General features: G+C 38.9%; 1 protein-coding gene across 2 annotated transcripts in view; it reads right to left on the reverse strand.

Annotated features, from left to right (window-relative positions):
• Positions 1-27444, reverse strand: part of Ptn (pleiotrophin) — a 108372-nt gene that overhangs the window by 18363 nt on the left and 62565 nt on the right. For both annotated transcript variants that reach the window (XM_004661183.2, XM_045160804.1), the window contains exons 2-4: positions 7568-7683; positions 6244-6417; positions 3990-4151 (exon numbers count right to left, since the gene is read on the reverse strand). In XM_004661183.2, coding sequence (XP_004661240.1) covers positions 3990-4151; positions 6244-6417; positions 7568-7682 — 451 coding nt within the window. In that variant the 5' untranslated portion in view covers position 7683. The remainder of the gene's footprint in view (positions 1-3989; positions 4152-6243; positions 6418-7567; positions 7684-27444) is intronic.

The following is a 27444-nucleotide window of genomic DNA, read 5'->3' on the forward strand; positions in this document are numbered from 1 at the left end:
GCCCACCTTGTATGAGCTGCAATGCCTTGGGCAGATCACTGATGCTCTCTAAGCCTGTACTTTCTCCTAAAATTTATGAGAAATAAACTTTGTTATATAGAGTTGCTTTGAATTTGAATTGAATAATAAGAAGCCCCTACCACAGAACACAAGGTTACTGAGTTCCTAGTCCTGTTATTTGCCTTCTAAACTGAACTAAAATAGACGCAGCATTGATGACTTATTCTTGCTTGAGTAAAGGAAGAAAATAACTCATAATTATGCCACTTTGGAAAAATATTAGATAAATAATTACTAAACTTTGTTCCAGGCTTTGGTGGGTTTATTTGTTACATAAATATTTATTAAGCACCGATTACATGCTATTTCTTGTACTGGGCACTGGGGACATAGGAAACAAAGCAGGCCAAGGTTCTGACCTACTGAAAGTAATTTAATGCTGGATATCATTTAGAATTGTCAAAAACAATGGTTGGAGGGGGAAGGCTACCATTTGGCCTACTGGCACAAGGCTTTACAAAGCTCACATTGTCGTGTGTGTGTGTGTGTGTGTGTGTGTGTGTGTGTGTGTGTGTGCGCATACACATGATTGCAGTAAGATACCATCAGAGTACAAAAGGGCACCTGAATTTAGAGTTAACTAAATCTTGTCTCTGTCATTTATAAGAGATATACCCCTGTATATAACAATTAAGCAGTGTATTTTAGTCCCTTTTATAATAATACTTACCTGCAAGGTTATATGAGGCATTATGAGAAGGTATCTGTCCAATGCCTGGACCACTAGGCAGCAGTAGAAACAGGATAATGACAACAGCCCAGATTCCAACCCAGTACCACCAGCTCCCCCATGCATCAGAAGAACACAGAGTCATTTTAAGACGTAAGAGAAAGCTCTACCATTCACCCATAGCTGCTTTAGGGGGAAAAAAAATAGCACAAATATATGCAACTCCCAAATGTCCCTTGTTACATTTTATTTAAACTAAGAAAATTACATCTAGGAATGCATATGTGTTTTTCCCATTAAGAAGGTTTCCTGTCGACATGTCCCTGGCTCAGCTCCTACTAACGCAATACAATTGTGTGGAACCTGTAGAGCCAAGTGACATTTGTAAAAGCCTTCACTGTTAAGAGAGGAGAGCCTGGTGAATTTTAACAATGGCCTATTTGGAATAAGAAGGTTGCAATTTAATGACCTATGAAATGCAGAGGTAGTTTAAAACATGATGCTCGTTCAGGCTAACCCATTTTAAATTAATTATATATCCAAATTATTTTGTGGCACATTATGTAATATGTGGTGTGTGTGTGTGTGTGTGTGTGTGAGATGCATGTATGTGTGGCTTATGCACACTGATATGTAGATGTGCATGCCCCCCACACACATGCAAAGGCCCAGGAAGACACTGGATACCCTCATCTACCCCGCTTCTGCTTTATTTTCTTGAGAGGATTGAGAGAATCTCTTGTGAAGCTGGTGCTCAGCATCTTTGGTTAGAATGGCTCACCAGTGAGTCTTAGCCAACCTCCTGACTCTACACCCCTCAACACTGAGGTTGCATACATGCGTGACCATACAGAGCTTTTCTATTTATTTTTTTTTTTACTTTTACGCTTGTGAACGAGCAAGAGAGAGAGAGATGGCACTGAGGATTGAGCTCAGGGTCTCATGCTTGTGCAGTATCCACTTGTGTCCTCTAGTCCTCTCCCCTGCTCCCTACCTGATTTAATTGTCAATGAACCTGAGAAAATGTCTACCCATTTGAAATATATATTTATTTTTACCAATATATTGCAAATGGAAAGCCAGAGTCACATTTTATTCTACCTTGTGTGCATATGTGTAGAGTGTTGTTAGCATGTGTGTGGGCACTCACGTGGGCGGGTGTGACTACATATAGAGGCCAGACGTAGATGCTTGTGGTTTTTCCCAGTTGCTTTCCCCCCTTATTATTGGAAAATGAATCTCTCACTGAATGTGGCACTCACTGATTCAGCGACACAAGCTATCCAGAAAGCCCTCGGGGCTTAACTATCTCGACTTCTCCAGTGCTGCTTTGACAATAAGTTCATGTGAAAACTGAATCTCTGAGTTCTTCCATTTCTGGAGGCACCTCTCATCATAGATATAAATGGCTCCTGGTTTTGACCGGTCCTTGCAACTGTCTCTAGATAAGTGGCACTTGGAATGAGGGCGAACGTTCCCACTGCACCTTTCCAGGCCCCGATTCCATGTGTGGCTAATACACACTACCACAAGCAGCCTCCTGTCATCTGCAAACAGCCTCCAGAATCCCAGCTTCATCATCTTTATGTCCAGGTAGACTCTGGTCATCCTCAGGTTGGAGGCATCTATTTCCGTGGCCAAGTTCATCAGAGGGCAAAGAACTTGACGTGAGACCACATGCAGTAAGCCAGCCCTCCTCCCCAGCCTGCATAGGATTACTTTTTCTATTTTCATTAACTCATAGGTCTGTTTTCACAGCCGTTGTTCTGAATTTATTTTTATAATGAATCTGAAAGGATGAATTTTCAAGTTGATTTTGGGCTGCACTATAAGTAGAGGCCAGCAGGGTGTTTTAACGTAGAGTCCATTGGACTGTGTGAGTTCTCTAGCGCTGGCAGAGCAAAGCCCCTTGAAGTAGGTGGTTTAAACAATAGCCATGGTTTTTGTTTTTCTTTTCTTTTCTCTTTTTCTTTTTCCTCAAAGTTCAGGAGGTTAGAAGCCTGTGATCAAAGAATTTGGCTGATCTGACTTTTTGTGTGCAGTTTCTCTCCTCGCTTCTCAGATGTCTGTGCTTTTTCCCCCATGTCCCCCACGTGGTCCTCCCTCTGCATATGTTTGTGTCCTAGCTTCTTCTCAAAAGGACCTTGTCCATATTGGATCAGAGTTCACTCAAATGGCTTCATGTTGACTTAAGTATCTCTTGAAGATCCGTACTTCCAACAGTGATCACATTCTGAGGTGCAGGAAGATAGGACTTCAATATATGATCTTGGAGAAGACAGAATCCAGCCCATAACATTCATGAAATTAGGAATTTAATACCTTCTCAATACCCTTGCCTTGAACTCTGTTTGCGTGAAATGGTGGCTCTACTCGTTTGGGGTTCACGTTGACAAGCATGAAAGCATGTCCTGGCCTTCTGGGAGCCAGTACTCTATGGATTATCAAAACTCTCTGTTGAATACAGTTGTTTATCTAAACTATTTAAAAATACATAAAAGTCATGAAATAAGTATCAGAAACACAGAGCCTATCATTTCATGCAGTATAGGAAGGAGGGACTGTAAAATAACCTTTCTGATTTCATGAAAACAATATCTTGGTTAATTTGGCACTCAGGAGCCTCAGATTTATTTGTCTTGTCAGAATCTACTTTGGACTTAGAGTCTAAGAAACTTGTCCTCCGTACTACAACCACCTTAATTGGCATGTTTTACTAAGATATTTATTTGTGTAAGGAGGTCACATCCATCCCTCCAACTCTGCAGAGGACTTGAATTTGAACTCAAAGATTTTGGTCTGAATAGCACGACGGCAATGTTCAACATGTGATCACTTTTTCAGTTGTCTTAATAAAAAAACTCAACTAATTTTCTTCTAGAATATTTGGGTCTACATGTATGAAACAAGTGCCCAGTCTGCCAATCTAGTAATCTCAAAATATATAAAGAGAAGGGCTAGAAAGATGGCACAGTGGTTAAGATGCTTGTCTACAAAGACTAAGGACCCAGGGTTCAATTCCCAAGTACCCACATAGTGGATGCATCTGGAGGTCATTTCGCAGTGGCTAGAGGCCCTGGGGTACCCATTCTCTCTTCCTTTTTCCCTGTGTCTCTATCAAATAAATAAATAAAATGTTAGATACTATATTATATTCATACTTATTAATAATTGTGACACGTTATTAATACTTAATAATCAACAATTGTTACATTAGTTATGACATTTGTAAATATGTGGAATTATAGCAGGGACCTACCTTGAGGTTTGGGCTTGGTCAGTTTTCCACAGGGCTTGGAAATGGTGACTGTCTTCTGGCATTCGGCATTGTGAAGGGCTCTCTTCAGACTTCCAGTCCTGGTCTTCAAGGCAGTATTCAGATCACATTCTCCCCAGGCCTGGAACTGGTATTTGCACTCAGCTAAAAGGAAAAAAATATAAAAAAAAGCATAGGATCAAACAGAAGTCATTGAGGGAGCCTATGGTGGTGCTGTGATTATAATTAAGGCATAAGCTTGACATTAGGTAATTGTAGATTCCCTTCCAGTTACAATAAATAACACATAAAGAGTCCACATACTTTGCCCATTTCCCCCCAGTTGAGGTGTCTTGAATAAGTACTTGGAGAGCACAATCATTTAATGGACGCTGATAGAAATGTATTCAGATGTCACCAATTTTACATGTGCTCAATTGGGTCTTAGTGTATAGTAGTTCAGGGCAATGCTATCATGTGAGGATATAATGTAGATGGTGATCATCACCATTCATATGTAAAATAATTCCAGCACAAGGGGCCTATGGATTGGAATATGTATAATGATGGCAGGATTTATATACTATACACACACATGAATATATAGATATCCCCTTTTAAATCTCTCATAGCTATAAATAACTTCCCAGCTCAATGATTCTGTAATCTTAAAAATGTTCTGTGAATGGAATTAAACGATATATTAAGTTTTGTGATTGGGTATGTTTTATCTGGGTGTTGGGTTTTCTTTAAAGGGGAGTTTTATTTTTTAATTTATTTGTTCACCTTTACCTGACAGAAGGAGAGAATAAGAGAAAGAAAGAGAGAGAGGAGGAGTAGCCTCATCAGGGTCTCTTGCTACTATCAGCATATGCCCAGCTTTATGTGGGTTCTGGGGAACTGAACCTCTGTCAGGCTTTGCAGAGAAGTAAGTACCTGTAGCTACTGAGGCATCCCTCCAACCCAAGAGTATATTTGTGGTTTACATTATGGCTTGGAGTTCAATTAAAAATTATTTGTATCAATATTTTTTACGTTTGTTTGTTTAACCATCTACTCATTGAAAGACAACTGGCTGCTTCTAGCTTTTGCCTATAACATATTAAATTATTAATTATTCAGGTTCAGGGTTTGTTGGAATCATAGATTTTTATTTTTTTTCTCTGGGATAAATGCCAAAGAAACTGTTGGGTTGCATTGTATCCATTCACGTTTAGTTTGATGCAAAAGCAAGGTATGTATATTAAAAAAAATAACCCTGCCATATTCTTTTCCAATAGGTTGCTGGTGGGAATGTATATTCACTCACCATTTTCACTCATCTGTAGGATGTCATTTACTTTTGCATCACATAGATCGGATATTTAAAGTGTTATGACCCACCATGGCCAAGAAAAAAAAATTGTGCTATAGAAAAAAAAAGATTATCTGGGTGTTGGGTTTTAAGTTGTGTTGAATTTGGAGGTATTGTGAGAACTTGTCTGAAGTAGATAGTATAACTGACTGTAAATAGTGAGAAAGAGGGAAAAACAATCCATGAAAACTGGCTGGGACCAGCCCTGTGAGATTCTATGAATCCATGTGTGAGATAGGGAGGGTTCAAAAGAGGGAGTGACAGAGTTATGGAGAAGGTGAAAAGAAAAAAGGAAAATAAAGGCAGTGCAGAAATAGGAAGGAAGCCTGCTGTGGTTGCACACCCCTTTAATCCCAGCATTCGGGGAAGAAGAGGTAAGAGGATTGCCATGAGTTCGAGGCCACCCTAAGACTACATAGTGAATTCCAGGTCAACCTGAGCTAGAGTGAGACCCTACTTTGGAAAATCAAAAAAAAAAAAAAAAAAAAAGAAAGAAAGAAAGAAAGGAAGGAAGGAAGGGAGAAAAATGGAGAGAAAATAGGACAATGAACATTACTGGAAGGAGTCCAGGGCATATTTCATCCCTATAAAGCAGTGATTCCAAAAGGACACCTAACTATTTCCCACAGCTGGTGGGGGTAGGCCCTATTTCTAGAAACTAGTCATTAGATGTTAAGGACGCGGCCTACAGTGCATGAGACAAAAAAGCGGTGCCTGTCCCACCATTGCCACTAAGTGCTAAAGCTAAGAAAGTTGGGGCTAATTATGCTATTTTATCACTTGGTGTCTAAGAATACAAAGCTTATGCATTATAAACAACATTTTACCTCAAAAAGAGATTTAATAGCAATAGACCAGAATGCTAGCAGATTAAAGCAGGAGTGCCAGGGGGGTCACACTGACCTCCGAACTGTTTCTTCCAGTTGCAGGGGATCTTACATCTCTGGGTCTTCATGGTCTGCTTGCATTCCGCGCCAGTGCGAGTGCCCTCCCGGGTGCCCAGCCCGCAGTCCCCGCTGGTGGGCACACACACGCTCCACTGCCATTCTCCACAGTCAGATTTCTTCACCTTTTTTTCTGGGAAGAAAGAAACAAAGTCAATCAACACACACACACACAGTCTCTCTCTCCTCACCCCCACCCCCCCACAACACCTGGACACAACTAAGTTCATTTCTCAGTGCCTTGGGAAGTCTGAGGATTTAAGCTCCAACCATATTGTCCAGTAAACAGCAGGAATGTGTCAGATGCCAGCCAAGTGACCAAATCAAGAAATGAGCAAGAAAAGAGAGCAACGGCGTGGAGGGAGGAGACGGACTTAATAAAATGGACTGCTGTCTATGCCAGCTGTATTCTGAGTGACTCACTGACATCTCTTCTAAGAAACATGAATTTTTATAGGAACAGATTTTTTTTTAAGTCTGGACAAGAGAGAGTGAGTCTGTTAGAGATAGTAGTTTCAGATGGCTACCGGGGCAGAACCAGAGCATCAGTATGATCTCAAGCTTAATCTGCCTGCTAAACCTTTCTGCGTCGACACGTAACATGTGTGTGTGAGCGCATGTGTGCACACGTGCATGAGGGGGCCAGAAGATGATAAAGCGTGTTTTTCTAAACCACTCTCTACCCTATTTTTAAAAGCTTTTATTTTTATTTGTTTACTAGAGTCAGAGAGAGGGAAATAGAGAGAGAAAGACAAAGAGATAGACAGACTGGACATGCCAGGGCCTCTAGCCACTTTAAACACACTGCAGATGAATCAGCCACCTTGTGCATCTGGCTTACATGGACCTAGGGACTAGAACCTGGGTCCTTAGGCTTCACAGCCATATACCTTAACCGCTAAGCTATGTCTCCAGCCCTCCACCCTATTTTTAACTGAACCTGGAATTCAATCAGCTAACTAGAAATTTCTCCCCTAGTTTTAATTAAGTTAAAAAGTTAATATTTTTATTACTGAAAAAAAAAAAGGAGTAACGGTTGCCTGATTACCCAGTTCAGTGCAAGTTTGGGGTCCTTTTTCTGTCTTGTATGTGGAATAATAAAAATATGGTTGGTCACAGTCTTAAACAGCCTCCCAGCTCCATCGCCTACTATGCCTATGAAAGGGGCATAAAATGGTACTTATAATGCAGAGGTGGACAGCAGAAGTACCAGCTAGGTTCCTGTCACTAAACAGGAAAGAGAGAAGGAGAGAGTAACTAAAAGCCTCAACACTACTGCTCACCTGGCTTCTCTTTCTTCCCGGCCTCAGCAGTGTCCACGGCTGACAGAATGAAAATGAATGCCAGGAAGGCGACTATAAATTTCCGACGCTGCTGCTGATGCGTTGGGGCCAGCATTCTAGGAGGGAAGAGAGAGAGGAGGGTGACTTTAACCCACGTCGGGAGAGAAGATTCATGAAGTCTTTGATGAGCAGCTTCTCTTTCACTTCCAGAACTCTGGATTTCAGGAAGACAATCTCGATGCTTAAAAGCGCGATTCGATCATTTCTTCTAACGTTCTGGCACAAGGGCCCCTCCTCAGTCACACACATATTTTCTGACAAAATGCAACCGTTGTCCACCTCAGACTTCACATCTTACTTGCAAAATGTGATTCTGGGATGTGGAAGCAAAACAATTTCAAGGCACGTTCAGTGGAGTAGATTCCTACGCTAAACCCTATTGTTTACCTCACTTGGTGATATCAACAACTACAGCCATCTTCAGGGTTCCTGGCAGTGCCTAGAAACAGTCACCATATTGCAATCTACGAGGTTCGTTTGAATGACACCAACAAATGGGTGGTGTACACAAAGATACATTTGCCGCTTATCTTTAGATATGTTGGGAATGGCCAATGCCTCTCTCTGATTTTTCTCTGTTTCCACAATGATTTCTATCATATGATCATTACCCCATTATTTCTAAATCAGAGTGAAACACGTGGCAGAGATGATATACCCACGATGCACATCAATCTACAAGCTTACTTCTGTTCAAGTTTCTAAATTCTAGGCTATAGGAAAGAGTGATTACACTTCCTAATAAGTTTGAATTTTCATCTAATGTGAATTAAAATCCATGAATAATACTGGAAAGATTTCCCCTTGGCATTCAAAGCCATCTGTAATCAACCTAATATCAAGATGTCCACCTTTCTAAAACATCCCTGTGGAAGTGTTAGGGTTGCCAGCAGCTATTCCAAGCCACAGACTACAGCAACTTTCCTTTTAGTCAACTAATGTGTTTTATATTTCATACACAATAACAGAAAGAATATGATCATTGTTAGCTTTCAGAATTTATTTTCCAAATGTGCCAATAAATCAGTTCAGATGCTTTTACATTCTCTTCATTCACATGTATGATTGTGATCATCCTGTTGGAAATGTCACTTATTCATGGAATTTTCATTTCGTTTATTATCAATGACTTTGTGTTTTATAGTACCAATGAGGCAGAACTGGCTTACAAACTCAAGTTAACATTTTTGATCAATTAGTCCTTTAAATCATGAACTCTGGTTATTGACTCAAAAATTTCATCACCAGCAACAATCTAATGCTGAGTGTTTTGTTCTTCCTGATGCAGAGATTCTGTGATTGTACCTTAGTGGTAATCTCCTTGAAATGTTCCTACATAGTCTGAGGCTTCTTGTGTGCTCTATCAGTCATGAGTTGCATGAGGAGACAGCCTAAGTATACTTGTTTGAAACACTTGTCAGTTCTCATTGCTGAGTAACCTAGTGTCCCTTTAGAATGAGCTTCTTCTTAAAATATTCAAATACCACTTAAAATAACAAGTTATAAGGTGAATCAGAGTGGCTGCCTTCTAGATTCCCCAAGGGCATACAAGAACCTTCTATCAGTGACTAATAACCTGGGTGAAACGTTTCACTGGAGTTCTTAAAGGGAGAAATTAACTTTTCAGGTCAGAACTTTTCAGTTTTGATATATTTCTGTCCACCTTAGGATTTCGTGTCTGACAATTAGTCCACAACAACCTTAACTATGAAGATCATTGTGCAGTAGATTACTGTGAGAATTTGTAAATTTCCACTGAGAAAGCATAGTTCTTGAGAAAAGTTTGTGACTGAGCAAAATGAGGGATATCCTAATCTTCCATGCTCAATAAAGTAACGGGTAGATGTCAGAAGCCCCTCAGAGCCCAGTGAAGTTGCATGGTTATTATCAGAACTGGAAAGAATTCCATCTTCCATGCATATAGCACACTACACACACACACACACACACACACACACACACACACACATCACACACATATACATGACAGTTGTTAAGAGAAAGTCATTATCATAGGTGAACTTCAGTCTCAGCATTTCTAGTAGTATGTTCCTAAATTCTTGTTTTCAGCATTATTTTCAAAGAGATTTCTAATCATTAAGTTATATTCATTTATTTAAAGGAACACACACCAGGCAAAATTTCCTAATCATCTTAAGTTTTGAGCCATAGAGTACTATGCTATCATAACTGAATTATGAAGGGAAAAGAGGAAAGGTAGGAATCTGGATGGAAGTTAGAGAGATAGTAATGCACTCTACTTGCTCTGCATTTTAGTTTAGAACAATTCAAAATTTCAAGAACTCACTCAATGGTAAACTTCAGTTCTTAAATGTTCTAAAGCAGGGCTGGAGAGATGGCTTAGCAGTTAAGCACTTGCCTGTGAAGCCTAAGGAGCCTGGTTCAAGGCTTGATTCTCCAGGACCCACGTTAGCCAGATGCACAAGGGGACGCACGCGTCTGGAGTTTGTTTGCAGTGGCTGGAGGCCCTGGCGCTCCCATTCTCTCTCTCTCTCTCTCTCTTCTCTCTCTCTCTCTCTCTCTCTCTCTCTCTCTGTATGTGTGTGTGTGTGTGTGTGTGTGTGTGTCCATCGTTTTCAAATAAATAAATAAAAAATTTAAATGTTCTAAGGCAAAAAAGCACGCATACTCATATTAGTGAGATACCTGTGGAAAATATGTTCAGCAAGGGCTTGTGGGTTAGATTGCTGTTGTCTATTCAGACATCTCTCCTCTCCTTCCTCCTATTTTGCCTGTCATCCTGCTTAAGCCAATAGTTTTGATATTCTGAGTAGAAGAAAGGAATAATGGTGTTTGAAAGAAGAGAATAATAGAGTTCAAAAAAGGATTGATTGAAATTACCCAAAAACTCAAGCGTTCCAAACAATACCCAATTACCTCTGCTTGCTTGTGATATTTGCATCGTTGATTGCTTATTTGTCCTTAGTGTCAAGTAAAGATGAAGGCAAAAGCTGTCCCCTATTGAGTTTAACCCTGCCTGTTCTCCAAGATGCATGAAGAGGAAAAACATCTTCCCCCTTCCCCTCTACACATTGCACAAAGCAATTAGGATAGTGGCTTTTTTTTTTGCACTAGAGGAAAATAGTGGAAGAATGAGGCTGTAATAAATTTGCTCAGTTCCTTTTTTTATTTCAGAGAATGTGAGAGGTATACCCAGGCTTCTTGCTGCTACAAATAAACTTAAGATGTATATGAACTTTATGCATCTGGCTTTCCATGGGTACTGAAGACTTGAAGCCTAGGCCAACAGGATTTACAAGCAAGTGCCTTTCACTGATGAGCCATATTAGGTTTTATAAATCAAATACTACCCAAAGTGGATATTTGTTAAACCTGAATGAACGAAGCCTGAAACTCAGTGACAAATACCAACAAAACTAATTGTCAGGCAGAGTGGTTACTTAATATATCCCAATTTCTTCTCCTGAGATGCAGCTGACTAAAAGGTAACAGAACCAGCTCAAGAATGTTTAGGATGGCAATATCTGGTGTAAACACAGAAAGGATACTGTGAGCTGGACCTTAGTGACCTGTTTGAAAGGACCATTATTGGATTTAAAGGAAGAAATTTTGATTCTGGTTCTGGGGAGGTAAAGCCTTTCTACAGGAGATGTGTTACCAGGGATGGGATCTGGAAGATATCCCAGCTCCATTCACACTACGCTACTTCCTTCCTGCTGATGTGGAGAAGAGAATCAGGTTTCCTGGTCAGGCAGATCACAGTTTCCCCACCTGATGAAAGTTCCCCTGGAAACTGGAAACTGAAATAAACCTTTAGCTCCCATGAGGGTCTTCTGGACAGGGTGTACTGTCCCAGCAATAAGAAGGTAACTGCTTTGTGTTTTGGATTTGAAGTATGCCTCCAACAGGCTCATGTGTTGAAGAACTGATCCCCAGTGCAAGCAAGCGACACTCTGCAGAAAGTATTACATTCAGGTGAACTCTAACATTCTCAATGTTCTAATCCATAGATGCACCTGTTAGGGCCTCAGAACATTCCTTTCTCCTCCTTCTGTCCAGTCATAATCAAGGTTTCAAAGGTCTCATTTCTCCTGTCCTCCACCCATTGATCATTTGGCCATTTCTCCTGGATCTTGCTCTCCTACTGTAATGTAGCCCTTTCCTCCTGACCCCCACTCTTTCTGGGTTCCCCTTTCCTTTGTCATCTTGGATCTCCTGCTGATAGAAAATAGACGTCTCTATCCTGAAGAAACTGTGTCACAAAACCTCTATTCCAGACCTTAACAGAGTTCAAGTTTGAATAGACTATTGGGAGGGGTAGAACTGTGGAAACTCTGGGAGAAATTAGGTCACTGAGACATATCTTTCAAGGATATAGCTTGTTGTGACACCTTTTTGTTACTTCTTTCTGCTTTCCTTATTTCATAAGATGAACACATTTATATTTTCACACCTTTCTATATGGCATCTTACCATATCCCCAAAACAATGGAGCCACCCAATCCTGAACTTGAAACTGTGAGACAATATCAATATTTCCTCTTTTAGACTACTAACTTGGGTACTTGTCACAGTGATGAAAAGTCTAACACAAAGTCCTCCTTTTATTGCAATATATATGTATTTAAAAAGCATTATATTTGGGGTGCTTTTTCTATTATATGTCCAAAACAGGGAGGCAACCTAATGAAAACCAACTCAAAGCTTGCTCAGCCTTATCAGAGTACAAATTCATTCTTCCTTTGCATTTTGGAAAGCTAGTATGAACAAAAAGTCCAATCCAGTATATCTTTTGAGTTCAGGGATTTCCTGTGTTGCAAATTAGAGATTATGTTGAAGTAACTTTACCTATATGAAATGAGGAAAGGCATCTCACTCTGTACCTATATCCTATGCCCTTTTTCATGGCAATAAAAAAAAATTCTTTCACCACCCTCTTACTTAAAATAGCTAAGACAGAGACTCAGTGCTCACCTATTGTTCATAAAACATTTTTTTGCTATTGAAAAATATCAAAAACAAGGGATAAAGCATGAATGTATAAGTTCTTGAAGACACGACTAGAAACAACCATAGTCTCTTTAGAGGTGATATATGGGTGAAAGTGACCATTAATTATTGGTCACGCTCCTCTATCATTTCATGCATTAGATATTTTGTGATCTTCTCATCATTTTTAAACTTTTCATTGCCAAGTAAGACATAAGATATGTAAAATCATATGTCAAAACCAATGACTAACTTAGTGAGTCATAAAATAAATCAGTTTTCCAAGCACATCAGAAAGGTTCATATATTCCCTATCCCAACTGTAGCTCATCCCTCAAAGGTGTAACTCACAGAGAAATGATTGCCTTGTATTGTACTGGAGCATCATTTAGGTATACTTCCCTAGTCTTGCTTAATGGAAAACTAAAATAAAACAGTGGGCTGGAGAGATGGCTTAGTGGTTATGATGCTGGCCTGCAAAGCCAAAGGATCCAAGTTTCATTCCCAAGGACCCATGTAAAGCCAGATGCACAAAGTGACGCATGTGTCTGGAGTTCATTTGCAGCAGCTGCAGGTCCTAGTATGCCTATTCTTTCTCTCTCTCTCTGTTTCTCTTAAATAAATAAATAAAATAAATTTTTAAAACTTACATGCCTTTTAATTAAAAAGCCATTCTTGTTTTCTTTGTATGTAATGATTAAAATATGACAGCTACCTTTCTGAGACTTCCTGACTTTTATGTGGGTTTCTTTATTTCCTACTGTTGCTCTCTTGGTCAACTTCTATTACACTCTGAACAATTTATCCTCACAGGAGACTCCCATCCTGGAAGGAAATTCTAGAGGATCAGCGTTGATTCTGAGAATGGTTCCCCGTGATTTACAATGGGGGAAAGGGTAGTTTGGAGGTTTGTCCATTGTTTGGTCTATCTGATGTGCGTGAGTTCTCTCTGCCTTCATTTGTTCAGACACCAACAGCCTGTGGGTCTTAATAGCATTGTTGTCATTGATTATACCATTATTTATCTTCATCTCTCTCACTTTTACTTTCAAATTGTAAAGAAATAATGTGTGCTGATTTTTGCTTCAAGCCTTTTCCATAGTTTTGGGTATTGACATTTTCCAAACTGCTCAACAGTTTATAGACGAGGATTCAGAAAGATTCCTCAGACTAACCTCCTGTCTCTTTCCTAGCAAAATAAAACAATACTTCAATAAGCTTTAGAGAGGCATCAACCTTATGCACCATAGACCTACATTCTTAGGATACAATAGAAACGTGTGCTAAAATGCACATTTTAACTCATTTTCATGATGCTTACACTCAATAAACATTGGCGAAAACAAAATAGCTAGTCATAACTCCCTGTGATCTGATAAAATGTGCAAGATATTATGAAATATAAGGGGAGGTCAAGTGTTTTGCATTTATTTTCTTATAAAGAAATTTAAGACAAAGATCCAATTAAGCCTTAAGTTTTAATTTGCCTATATTCTCTGTAATAGGATATAAATCACTTACACATATAAAGCTGTTATGGAGCATTAATTATTAGTTTCTCATTCTTTTAGGTATATAGTAAGTGATTTTAAAATTCAAGAAAGAAGGTATTCATTTATTGAACACAGTGACTTAAGTACTATAGTCAAGATCATATATATGTATATATATCTAGAGAGAGACTTGTTAATACTGTTACCTGAATCATCTTCAATAATGTATCCATTCACTCAATTATACAGAAGTATATGAAAGATTCGCCTCTTTTTGATCAGTCATTCTAGGCAATTGGGTATTCAGAACTCTCCTCTGAAATAAAATGGCCATATTTTGCTTCCACCTTTTATTTCTTCCGCAGTTGAACATTCATGTCTCCTCTATGACCTTTTACCTGACTGTACTGAAATCTAAATTACATTGAGTCATTTAATTTCCCTAGGTCTGACCAATACCAACTTCTCACTTCTGCTCATTTGCTACCAGTCACCCTAGCAAAGCATAAAGTCTTAACAGCTCAAAATCAAAAGAAACCAAACAAATCATAGATTTAAGTAATGTTTGCTTTTCCAAAGAAAAACAATGACTGTTATGTCCTGATGTATGCATGATGCCCCCAGAGTGTTTCCTAATTTCTGACTTAGTATATAGTAGGAAATCCATTTTCACTAAAAGCATGTAGCCCTTCAGCCCTGCCTTCAATTAACCTTTACAAAGTAGTATACATTTCTTGAAAATTAGTTTCTGTGTCACATTTAGCTCTAAATATACAGAAGCATCCAGGAATGTCAAGAAGCAAAAATAAATCAATGAAAACAAGTACTCAGAGGGAAAAAACCTCAGTGAATTTTTGTTCCTTTCATAATGGGACTGTGATGTGCAGGTGTTTTTGTTTTTTTAAAAAAATAATTGTGGTGTGCAAAGAGTTAAAGGACTTGAATTGATTGTTTCATGTCTTTACTGCTTTAACTTGTAATCAAAAGAAACTGGAGGTTTTCTTATTTTTATTTTTATTTTTATTTATTTATTTATGTATTTGAGAGTGACAGACAGAGAGAGAAAGAGAAAGATAGAGAGGGAGAGAATGGGCACGCCAGGGCCTCCAGCCACTGCAAACAAACTCCAGATGTGTGTGCCCCCTTGTGCATCTGGCTAATGTGGGTCCTGGGGAATCAAGCCTCAAACCGGGGTCCTTAGGCTTCACAGGCAAGCGCTTAACCACTAAGCCATCTCTCCAGGCCCTGGAGTTGGTTTTTTAAACTTTTAGAATCTTCTAATATTTTCATGATCATTTTAATACCTACCTCTTACAATTTGGTATGGAGGAGCCAGTAAGAGCTGTGGGTAAATCAGACACTGGCTGGGTAATGTGAAACAATACGTTTAACTTCTCTGGAGTTTGTTATCTTTGCAGACTCTGATATGATGTCTTCCCAACAATATTTTGCAATTGCAGACTATGAAAAGCAAGGAAGACAGGAACTTTCACCTAATAGGGTGATACATTCTTATCAATGCCCTTCCACATTACACTAGAGTCATCTCACCAGCTCATCTGTAGTTGTCCTAAGGCTACACAGGGACACTGAGTGACTTCTGCTGTGATGGAACACAGATACTGAACGTTCACTGGGCAGAACGCCCATGCGCGGTGCCTTCTCCAGCTCCTCAAGCTGTCTCCTGACTCACCTCACTGCTGCTTTTCAGGTTTCCCTTCTTTTCTGTCTGTGTCCTCTACAAAGCTGAGCTGCCTAGGCAAGCTCAAAAGCGTTGCTTCTCTCAAGCTTATTTCTCCAGTCTTGTGCCTGCCATATGCGTATATGTAGGTGGAAGTGTTCTTTTGTTCTTTCAATCAACTTCCCTTTGCTCATGCTGAGCCACGTGATTGGAATTTCTCCTCGCCTTCAAATCCATTCACCTGGCAAAACTTTATCACCTTGGCAGGTTAAATTCAATGATTTTTTTTTTTTTTGCAACTTTGTAGAGTCTTTGTTGATAGTCATCTTTAGAGTACACTGCTCCATGCCCACTCCATAGACTATTTCCAAACATAACCCCTGGATGCCCAATTGGTATGTTAAGAGTCCCATTAAATATAGCATGTAAAACTGAAAAAAAAAATGACATGGGTTCTTAACACCATTTATTTTTTTCATTAAAATAAAAAAGCATCTAGCTTAAATTTTTTTTTTAATAAATGAATATAATCAATAAAGAGGAGAAAACCCAGCCTTGGCCATATGGTTTCGGACCATAGCAGCGAACATAGTGCTCATACGCACATCTCCATTTCCTGACCTGGATTTGTTTCTGCTGTCGCAGGAATTTATGTTGAATGTATCACGTCTTTATGTCCCTTTGCTAATTATGTACTTATCCCTGGAAGGCAGCCTTCTGTAGATTATCAGCACCTGCTGGCTGGGGAAATCACACTGAAGGCTGGAGCAGGTTGGGGGAGTCACAGGCATGTAATGCGATATCACAAGGGATGTGTAGAGCACAGGCATTTTCTGTCACACTAGCTAAAATACATCTCATTTTTTAAAAGCTCAAAATCCTTTTTTTTTTTTGTTTGTTTGCTTGTTTTTTTTTTTTTTTTTTTTTTTTTTTGAGGTGGGGTCGCACTGTAGCCCAGGCTGACCTGTAATTCACTATGTACTCTCTGGTGGCCTCTAACTCACAGTGATCCTCCTACCTCTGCCTTCCGACAGCTGAACAGGTGGGATTAAAGGTGTAAGCCACCATGCTCAGCTTTCCTTTTTTAAAGAAAAATATTTTATTTTTATTTATTTATTTGAGAAAGAGAGATACAGAAATAGACAGGTTAACAGAGAGAATGGGCGTGCCAGGGCTTCCAGCCACTGCAAACGAACTCCAGATGCATGCACCCTCTTGTGCATCTGGCTAACATGTGTCCTGGGGAATCAAGCCTTGAACCGGGGTCCTTAAGCTTCACAGGCAAGCGCTTAACTGCTAAGCCATCTCTCCAGCCCATCCCTTTTTTAAAAATAGTCCATTTCCCTTACTTTGCTTAGGAATTGCAGAAAATAGTTAGAACTGGTAAATTCTAAACCACAAGGTTCATTTGGCAAATATGTTTAAATTTTATCTTTCTGCTTTAGAAGTTTACTTATAGTGAGTCTTCTGTTTCCTGTATCATATTTGACAGATGTTTATTTCTCAGGGAGATTTGGTGATTTCAGTTTTACTTTACTGTATTCATGAGTCACTTTTCCTATGTTTTCATTGACTTTATGTTGGATGTACTATGCAATGATCTGACCATTCCTTCAGATTCCTTCTGTCTTGCATAACCACAGACCTGTTCATGATGTAATCTGTTGCTGAGCTCCCTCTGGCCTCCCTGAATTGCCATAGTTAAACACTTAGCCTGAAGAAAAAGTGTCCTAAATACAGGAGTTTGGAACCTCAGGAGCACCCTCACAGAACAGAAATGAGTCCAACAACATGCCAGCTGCAATGGTGTTCTCATAAATTAGATTATGAAAGTAGGACAATCAGTTAATTTTTTTATGGCTCCATGTCTCAAAAACATGGAACTTGACGTTTCAAATATTCCAATGTCATGGTAGCACAGGCTACAGTTGTGTGATATTCTCAGATGTTAGATCTTCAAATATTCATCCACAAATGCTTGTATCCTCTCCTACAAGTGGGCCTCTGCTTGGAGGTGAGAATATGAGAACTGAATATGACACAGCCTCCCTACCACAAATAGTTCTAAGGACATATCCATGGACATGATGTTTCACTGTGGTCAATATTACACACCAGTGCTTGTTGAGTACTCATGCCCAAGAAATCATATTGCTTGATGAGATTAGGAGTGTACATGTTTTATTATTTTTTGTTTTAGAAACTGATTATCTTCCAAGTGAAGAAGGTGAGAAAAAGAAGGGAACTTCAGACTAAAGGGACCACCTGAATCAATGTGTAGAGATACCATTTATAAAATGTTCAGTGATGAAATGAGTTTGCAGAGAAGGGGATGGAAGTAACTATGGGATCCGTTTGTATGTGAGACCAAGAGACAGAGCCCTGAAGCAGGCTTGAGCAGAGGCAAAGAGAGATCATTGGGAAAGGAGACGATTGTGCATTATCCATGCTCTAAAACTGCTGAACCTTGAAGACCAGCAATGCATAGAATAGTTCACTCAGACCCACTTCACTTAGCACATTAGGCACTACCTTGACTTTCTTATTTTTGTTAGTTTTATAAATCTTTTAGGTACTTCATCTCACTGAATGATATTTGTTTATTACAAAAACGGCTACAGGGCTGAAGAGATTGCTTCGTGGTTAAGATGGTTGCTTGTGAAGCCTAAGGACCCAGCTTCAAGTCACCAGTACCCACATATGCCAAATGCATATGGTGACTCATATGTCTGGAACTCATTTGCAGTGGTTAGAGGCTCTGGTGCACCCATTATTTCTCCCTCTCTCTCTCTCAAGTAAATTTTATAATATCTTAAAAAGAGCTGCAACGAAGAGTCAATAACAAGCTCTGAGGCCCCAATAATCATCTTCCCACATGAAAAACATGTCTTCATATGTTAAATTTAATAAAACATGGGCTAAGGCAGTAATTTCTGGATCACTGGCATATCAACGAGGAGGTCCTGCAGCACATTATTCTGGACAGTCTAGTTTCTTATGTGTAAGAGATTCAGTGTAGATGGCCTTCAGGGGTGCCTCAGATGCAGTGTTCAGAGACAAGGCTCCCCTGTCCTAAATGGGTTTCACAAAGCTGTGGGACTACCTAGCAATTAAGTTAAGTCTTTATTATGATTTGCTGCCTATCTGTGAACAATGAGGTTGCTTTATCTCGCCCGTGTGACTTTTGTTAGAGCAGACTATACAGGTGAATTGTCACTGGATCATACAGGGGAAACATGTACAGTCATCTTTGGGAATGTATATGGAAACTTAATGAACTAAAATTATTATTCAAAACAACAAAGAAATTGTACCAAGGCAAAGTGTGATTATAGTTGAAAGACTGGAGCATGCTTCTCATGTAGAACTAACTACTAGAGTCTGGAAAGGAAAAGGATACTATTTGCAATGCAATGGAACCATCCCAAAGGTGAGTAAGTAGAGCTTAGTAAGGCTCTAGGATGCAAGACAAAATATCCAAAAATCAATCATAAACTGAGTGTGGTGGCACACAATTTTAATCCCAGCACTCTGGAGGCAGAGGTAGGAGGATTCAAGGCTATCCTGAGATTACATAGTGAATTCCAGGTCATCCTGGGCTACAGTGAGACCCTACCTCAAAAAAAAAGATCAATCACATAATTAAAATATTTATAAAATTTAAATCTGCCAAATAATTCTTTATGAAGAACAAAGAACATAGAAACTGATTGATTTTCAAGAAAGATACACAGATTACTTATTAATCATTTTTCTTGTGACTGTGATGAACTACCTGACAGAAGCAATTTAAGGGGGAGCAATTCATTTTAGCTCACAGTTTCATAGACACATTCTTTCATGGTGGGGAAAGCATGATAGCTAAGGTGGCTCATCCCATAGTGACAGGATGTTGTGTCATGGCATAATCACATTTTGATGGGTCAGAAAACAGTTCAACCCAGGACCTGAAGAGAATATAACCCAGGACCTGAAGAGAATATAACATTCACTTGGAAGATAATCAGTTTCTAAAACAAAAAATAATAAAACATGTACACTCCTAATCTCATCAATCTCTTTCTACTAGGTAGCCCCAAGGCTCAAAGATACAATGATCTGCCCAAACTATGTCTACAACTAGAGAGCAAGTGTTAAAACATATGAACCTGTGTCAGACATTGTGGCTTCAAACCATAGCAGACAAATAAGAAAATTCAAGAAAAGAAAGAAAGAAAGAAAGAAAGAAAGAAAGAAAGAAAGAAAGAAAGAAAGAAAGAAAGAAAGTTCCATTATGAATCCACAACATAGTCTACTCAGTGACTAAAATTTAAAAGATGATTATCCTGTGTTGGTCAAGATGTGAGTGAACATTAACTGTTCTGTCCTGGTTGTTAGCCTATAAAATGATTGCAGCAGCTCTGTAAAGCACTGTGGGTGTCATTTTCTTTATAATTTAAAAGTATGGGCCTGGAGGGATGGCTTAGCTGTTAAGGCACTTGCCTGCAAAGCCAAAGGATCCAGGTTCGATTCCCCAGTACCCACATAAAGCACATGAACAAGTGGTACATGCATCTGGAGTTTGTTTGCAGTGGCAACATGCCCTGGTGTGACCATCCTCTCTTTCTACCTTCCTCTTTTTTCTCTCAAATAAATAAATAAATAAAATATTTAAATAATATATATATATATATATATATATATATATATATATCATACATTTCAACCAGTATACTTAGTGTATTTTAAGACTTCAACACAAATGTTTGTAGTGCCTTGCTCTATTTGCAGTAGCCCAAACTGAAAGTAAAGTATATAGCAAGAGGTAAACTGGAAAACAACTAGGAAATGAAACAAGAATTAGGATTACTGAAACATGCATAATATGTATGAATTTGAAAATGAGATGCTATGATTCCATTTATTTATAATTCTACTATATAACAATGCTTGCATACTTGAATAAAACAGATCAGCTTTTGCTTGAATATGGAATTTGGAGACATCAGGTAAAGAATGTAAGAAAGATTACAAAAGGGGTTAAGAACACTTGGAAGGTTTTGGACATAGCCATTTTGAGTGTAGAAATCATTTCAAAAAAGAAACTGAAAAGCTTTCAGGCATGATAATTATGAATAGCATCTCACTTAACACTTCAAACGATTAAAAGTATAAAGAAACAAACAAATGAAAGCAATCAGGGTGTGAGAGTATTACAGAGGAGCAAAGCAATGATGACAACTGCATACATCCAATTGAAGCAATGGATGCAATGCTAACGACAGTAGAACACCAAGCAAAAGCCCAGTAGTGAGTGGGACGTCAGGAAGACACTAAGTGCACTGATGCCAGTAAATTTCTTGTACAGTAACATTTTAATAAACTTGTTCAGATTGAGGAGAAAAAATGCATATATATATATATATATATGTATGCATATATATATATATAAATTCAGATTTATATGCTATAATGAAAGAAAACCACATACATGATGTTGAATTATTTTGTTATTTAAATAGGTAACATTAAAGCAAGGAAAATAATACATTTAAAGCAAACTTCATAAATGGCATGAAAGCATGTTTAAACTCACACATAATTAATTGTATTAAACACTCAAATAGACTAAGCATATCAGTCAGGAAGCTAGAATGACAAAATAGATAAACAAGCAAAAACGAGATGTATACTATATACAAGTGGGATATTTTAACAAATTTTTAAATAAAAGGTTAAAAAGGGCTAGAGAGATAGCTTAGCATTTAGGGTGCTTGTCTGTGAAGCCTAATGACCCAGGTTCAATTCCCCAGAAACCATGTGAGGCAGATGCACAAAGTGGTGCATGCATCTGGAGTTTGTTTGCAGTGGTTTGAAGCCATGACACACCCATTTTGTCTCTTTATCTGTCTCTTTCTCTCTGTGTGTCTAATAAATAAATAAATAATTTTTAAAAAATTTTAAAATATAGGTAAAGTTTCCACAGAGATGGTAATCATAAGTAAGCTCATATAGTCATAACAATTTTCATAAACTTGACGCTAAGACAGACATAATTAACAAAACAAATAGCATCATCTTATGATTGGAAAGATTTCTGTTGATCTGGAAGACATAATACCAAATGGGTTTGTACATAAGAAACTATTAAAATGCACAAAGTAACTACAGAAAGATCTCACAAGTACATTACAAAAAAAATTGTACACCTGTACCCTAAGAAACATATGCAATGAAGTCTTTAAAAATATTATTAAACCAAACCAAATAAAGAAAACACAGAATCTAAGAAATCATAACTAGTGGTACCTACAATAGAATACAAGGTTGACTGGATAATTGTTAGTGTACTTGAACACATTGGCATATTACAAGTGAGTATCTTTTATCCAATATGGCCAGGATCAAAAAAGGTTTGCATTTCAGTTTTGAGAGGAATGTAAATACTTCAGCATACATGATAAGGAAATGGAAAGCCTGGGCATCTCTATAAAAATAGGTCTCAGCCCCAAGGGACTGTGAGAGTCTGTTTCCCTTGAGGAGAATGCATCAGTGGAGAACTGGATGCCCATGTGTTGATAGAACAATACAAGGTGAGGTGTGCATTTCACGCTTGTGATGTCCTGTTAACATTCAAAACGTTCTAGATTTTGGAGTATTTAGTGTTTCAGAATTTATATTATAAATGTCCACCCACCCTTTACCAGGAAAATGAGGGAAAAATCATGAGGTTACCTCATCAGATGCAGACTACTCTGATCAATTCTAATATAACTGCCGGATGGACTACGATATGCTAAAATGAGAAAAGTGGTGTAACAAAGTTTGCTTTTATAAAAATAGGAACTAGGGCTGGAGAGATGGCTTAGCGGTTAAGCGCTTGCCTGTGAAGCCTGGACCCCGGTTCGAGGCTCGGTTCCCCAGGTCCCACGTTAGCCAGATGCACAAGGGGGCGCACGCGTCTGGAGTTCATTTGCAGAGGCTGGAAGCCCTGCCGCGCCCATTCTCTATCTCTCCCTCTATCTGTCTTTCTCTCTGTGTCTGTCTCTCTCAAATAAATAAATAAATATTTAAAAAAAAATAGGAACTTAACAGTTCCTTAATGAAGTTCACAGACATTAAGGAATGCATTCAAAGGAAAATAACTTTGAGTTTGGTCTTAAAATCCAGATTGAGAGAAGGGTGAACATTCAAGAGAAACCACATATTCCACTAATGTAATCTATTCCATAAAGCATCAATAAGTTAATGAATGATACAGCATCCATGAGAAAAACTAGGAAATAACAAAAATATTTATAAAGATTAGAGACTGATCTTGTTTCTCTGCTTGTCATACATCAAGATTGCATGAGAAATTTACTGTTGTAGGTATTTTAGCCCTGAAGAGTCATAAAGAACTTTAGAAGAGGGCTGGAGGGATGGCTTAGCGGTTAAGGTGCTTGCCTTCAAAGTCAAAGGACCCAGGTTCGATTCCCCAAGACCCACTTTATCCAGATGCACAAGGGAGTGCACGCATCTGGACTTCGTTTGCAGTGGCTGGAGGCCCTGGAGTGCCCATTCTATGTCTTTCTCTCTCTGTCTTTAGATAAATAATAATTTTTTAAAAAAATAAAAGAACTTTAGAAGAAGGAAGATCATGTGCATTTCTGTGACAATAAGAGACGATAGGGGGAAGTACAGAATGATGAAACTTGGGCCAGGGGGCTTCCAGAGGACCACTTGACACATCCCAGCTGGGCATTGCAAAGACACGCACTGCAACATTGGAAAGAATGTATAGAGAAGAAAAACAAAAGGTAAAATATTGGAGGGCTGGAGAGATGACTTAGTGGTTAAGGCATTTGCCTACAAAGCCAAAGGATCCCAGTTTGATTCTCCAGGACCCACGTAAGCCAGATGCACAAGGAGGTACATGCATCTGGAGTTTGTTTGCAATGGCTGGAGGCCCTGGAGCACCCATTCAGTCTCTCTCTTTCTCTCTTTCTTCCTCTTTTTCTCAAATAAATAAAAATGAATAAATAAATAAAAATATTTGAAAGAGAAAAATCTGGGCCTTGAGAGATAGCTCTGTGGTTAAAGGAACTTGCTTGCAAAACCAAACGGCTTGCAGTTCATTTCCCCCAGGACCCATGTAAAGCCAGATACAGAAAGTAATGCATGCATTTGCAGTGGCCGGAGGTCCTGGTACACCCATACTCTCTCTGTGTCTGCCTTTTTCTATCTGACTATCTCTCAAATAAATACATAAAATAGAATATTAAAAATCTATAAAATAAAATTAGATGAATATTCCATTGAAAGAATCCTATACAACCAAATTTCTGACCTTTAGTCCATAGATAAGATATCAAGAAAAATATGAGGGTTCATAGATAGTGTTCAGTTTCATATATAATGTACATTGTTGGGGTCTAGGCTTATGGTAGTATTTAAAGTAACTAAAGACACATAGTAAATGCATTTAATTCTTTTAAAATATCTGGTTAAGGGCTGGAGAGATGGCTTAGCGGTTAAGGCACTTGCTTGTAAAGCCAAAGGACCTCTGTTTAATTCCCCAGGACCTATATAAACCAGATGCTAAAGGTGGCACATGTGTCCGGAGTTTGTTTGCATTGGCTGGAGGCCCTGGCATACCAATTCTATTTCTCTGTCCCTCTTTCCTTCTCTCAAATAAATAAATAAAATATTGTTTAAAATCTAGTTGAATATGTTCTTTTACTAATTCTACTTTTCAGATCAATAATTAGGTGTTAAAAAGTCACAAAAACTGGAAGCCAGGAGTGGTGGCGCATGCCTTTAATCCCAGTACTTGGGAGGCAGAGGTAGGAGGATCATCATGAGTTCGAGGCCAACCTGAGACTACATAGTGAATTCCTGGTCAACCTAGGCCAGAGTGAGACCCTACCTCAACAAACAAAAAACAAACAAACAAACAAAAAAGTCACATAACTGGGATTTTACCTCAGTGTTAGAGTGCTTTCCTAGCATACAGGTGACCCAAAATCAGAAAGCTTAAAACTGCGTGTTCTCTCTCGTATGTGGATCCTAGCTTATAATACTTACACACACACACACACACATATATATATATGAGCAAGACCAGGTAAAACCTGAAAAGTTATAAACGTGAACGAGAGCATGTAGTAAGAGATGAGGAGGAGGAGGGAGGGGAAGAAGAGAGGACACGGCACGTGAACAGAAGGGAGGTAGGATGCAAGGGATGGCAGGGAAATAGGGAAATGAGAAATGGGAAGAATCAGCTAAAATAAGACCTTTAAAAGCCATACTGATATGATAATTAAAAAATAAAATATAGGACTAGTGAGATGGTTTAGCAGTTAAGGTGCTTGTCTACAAAGAGAAAGGACCAAGGTTCAATTCCCCAGAATTCATGTACCCCAGATGCACCAGGTGGCACATGTATCTGGAGTTGGTCTGCAATAGCTGGATGCCCTGTCATGCCCACTCTTCCTCTCTCTCTTTCTCCCTCTCTCCCTCCCTCTCTCTGCTTCTTTCTCTGTGAAATAAATAAATGATTAATTTAATCATAAAATAAATATGAAATATAGTATGTCCATCATGAATTTAAATACACTCACTACTGCTCTATCCTGTTGATGAATCTTTCTAGAATCTGATATAAAGCAAGAGAATAAATAACTGAAACATTTCAAAGCTTGTACTTAATTCTGTGCCTACCATTATGTTACCAGATTGGTAGGAGGACACAATCACTTTTTAGAGGCGCTACTCAGCCTTTTAAAGTGTAAATTATAGAAAACCTCACCACACTGAAATGCGTAACAAAGATTTAAGATGGTGTTTCATAGCTATATGTACATAAAGCAGCCTGAATTTTTAACACCACAGTAAAATCCTGTCCAAATTTCAAATGGATGACTGAAAATTTATTATTTTACAGTAGAAAATGGAGCAATTGGCAACAAAGAAACAGAGTCCAAGGTCAGGAACAAAGCTGTTATGTTTGTGTCATCCCATCCATTGAAGTCACAGTGTCTCATTCAATTCTGAAAGTCTCAAATTGTTTGAAATATGAGGTAGTTGCCTTTAAATAATAGCTATATAACATACCACGCTGTCAATTTCATTAAAAAAAAATATGTACCAATCAAAAACTGTGCTCTTTTAGAATATCATTGACCTTCAGGCAAAACACGTCGTTCAATGGTTAAGCATTTACCTAGCATGCATGAATTCCTGGGCTTAATCCTCAATATAAAATAAAATTAAAAAAAAAAAAAAAAACTTGCCGGGCGTGGTGTCGCCCGCCTTTAATCCCAGCACTCGGGAGGCAGAGACACGTAGGAGGATAGCAGACAGTTCGAGGCCACCCTGAGACTACATAGTGAATTCCAGGTCAGCCTGAGCCAGAGTGAGACCCTACCTCAAAAAACCAAAGGAAAAAAAAAAAAAACTTAAATTTCTTACTTTGCAGAAATACTTGCTGAAAGGGAAATTACTCTTTTAAAGTTACAATAATTTTAAACTTCCAATTGCAACCTTGTATGTGTGTGTGTGTTTGAGAGAGAGAGAGAGAGAGAGAGAGACAGAGAGAGAGAGAGAGAAAAGATTTATACATAGGATTTATAGATAAACCTCTTGTGAAGATATCAGAAGTCACTGGTCTTAGCATAGATACCAAAGAAGATATGTAGTTTCCAGACCATTCTGAATCTCCTCTTTCTGTACTTGGAGCCCTATGTTTGGCTAGGGAAAAACAGGAAACATCAGAGCCTGAAAATCGCCCCCGCTACCTCCTTGCTCCACAAATGATGGAAAACCCCTTCCAGAACAGTTCCCACAGGACTGCGCAGAGTCCAGATTGGTTCTGAGGCACCACTAGGTAAAGATGAGACGTGTGCTCTCTTGGTTTAGCTGGAGCATGCTGGGTTATGAATGCCTGGTTCCATACCAAAAACAAAAGCCTAGAATAATCCAACAGTTGCCCAGGAAGCCATTTGGATGGAAGCTAGCCTCTCCTTGAAGAACGGAAGAGCTGAGCCTTGCCAGCCATGATTTGCACGCCTTTCAGCAACTATTTCCAGTTGATTCAGCTCATACAACTCCGGCTTTCATTTAGGGCTGAGCTCAATGACTTAAAAAATAAAGAAGACTGGGAGGGAAAGAAAGAAAGCAAGGGAAGACTCAATTGATTATGCAAAGTGTGGCTTTGGGAAAGAGGAAAATCTTGTTAGAAGCCTGGCAAACTTAATTCATTAGAGACCTACTGACATCTTCTGCGACCAGTGTTTCACCAGGTCAGTTTAAACCTCCAAGTGGCCCCTAGTTTTGCAGGACTCCATTTCCATCCATTCTCTCTGCCACATTCCTGACATTCCTTAAACTATTACCAATAGAAAAATACTAAGAAATATGCTGAAAAAATAAAACATATTGGAAATTAAGGACACTGAAACTAAGGATGGTATTTCTGACCACTCACCCTGTACTCTGAGCCAGTTTCTTCTTCTGCATAGGTGTTCATTTGGACGTCGCCACCACCATCCTCCTTTCCTTCGCACATAATCTCAATCAGTCCTCTTTCACCCAATGACCCACTGTGTGTAGTATTGAACCTTAGCATCAGAATCCATCATGATGTGTGAGAGTCAGTTGCCTCCTTTTGAGATTCCCTGGAGAACTAACTGCATCAGTTCTACATGGAGGAA

Source organism: Jaculus jaculus, chromosome 10, assembly GCF_020740685.1.
Source record: "Jaculus jaculus isolate mJacJac1 chromosome 10, mJacJac1.mat.Y.cur, whole genome shotgun sequence".
Classification (NCBI taxonomy): domain Eukaryota; kingdom Metazoa; phylum Chordata; class Mammalia; order Rodentia; family Dipodidae; genus Jaculus; species Jaculus jaculus.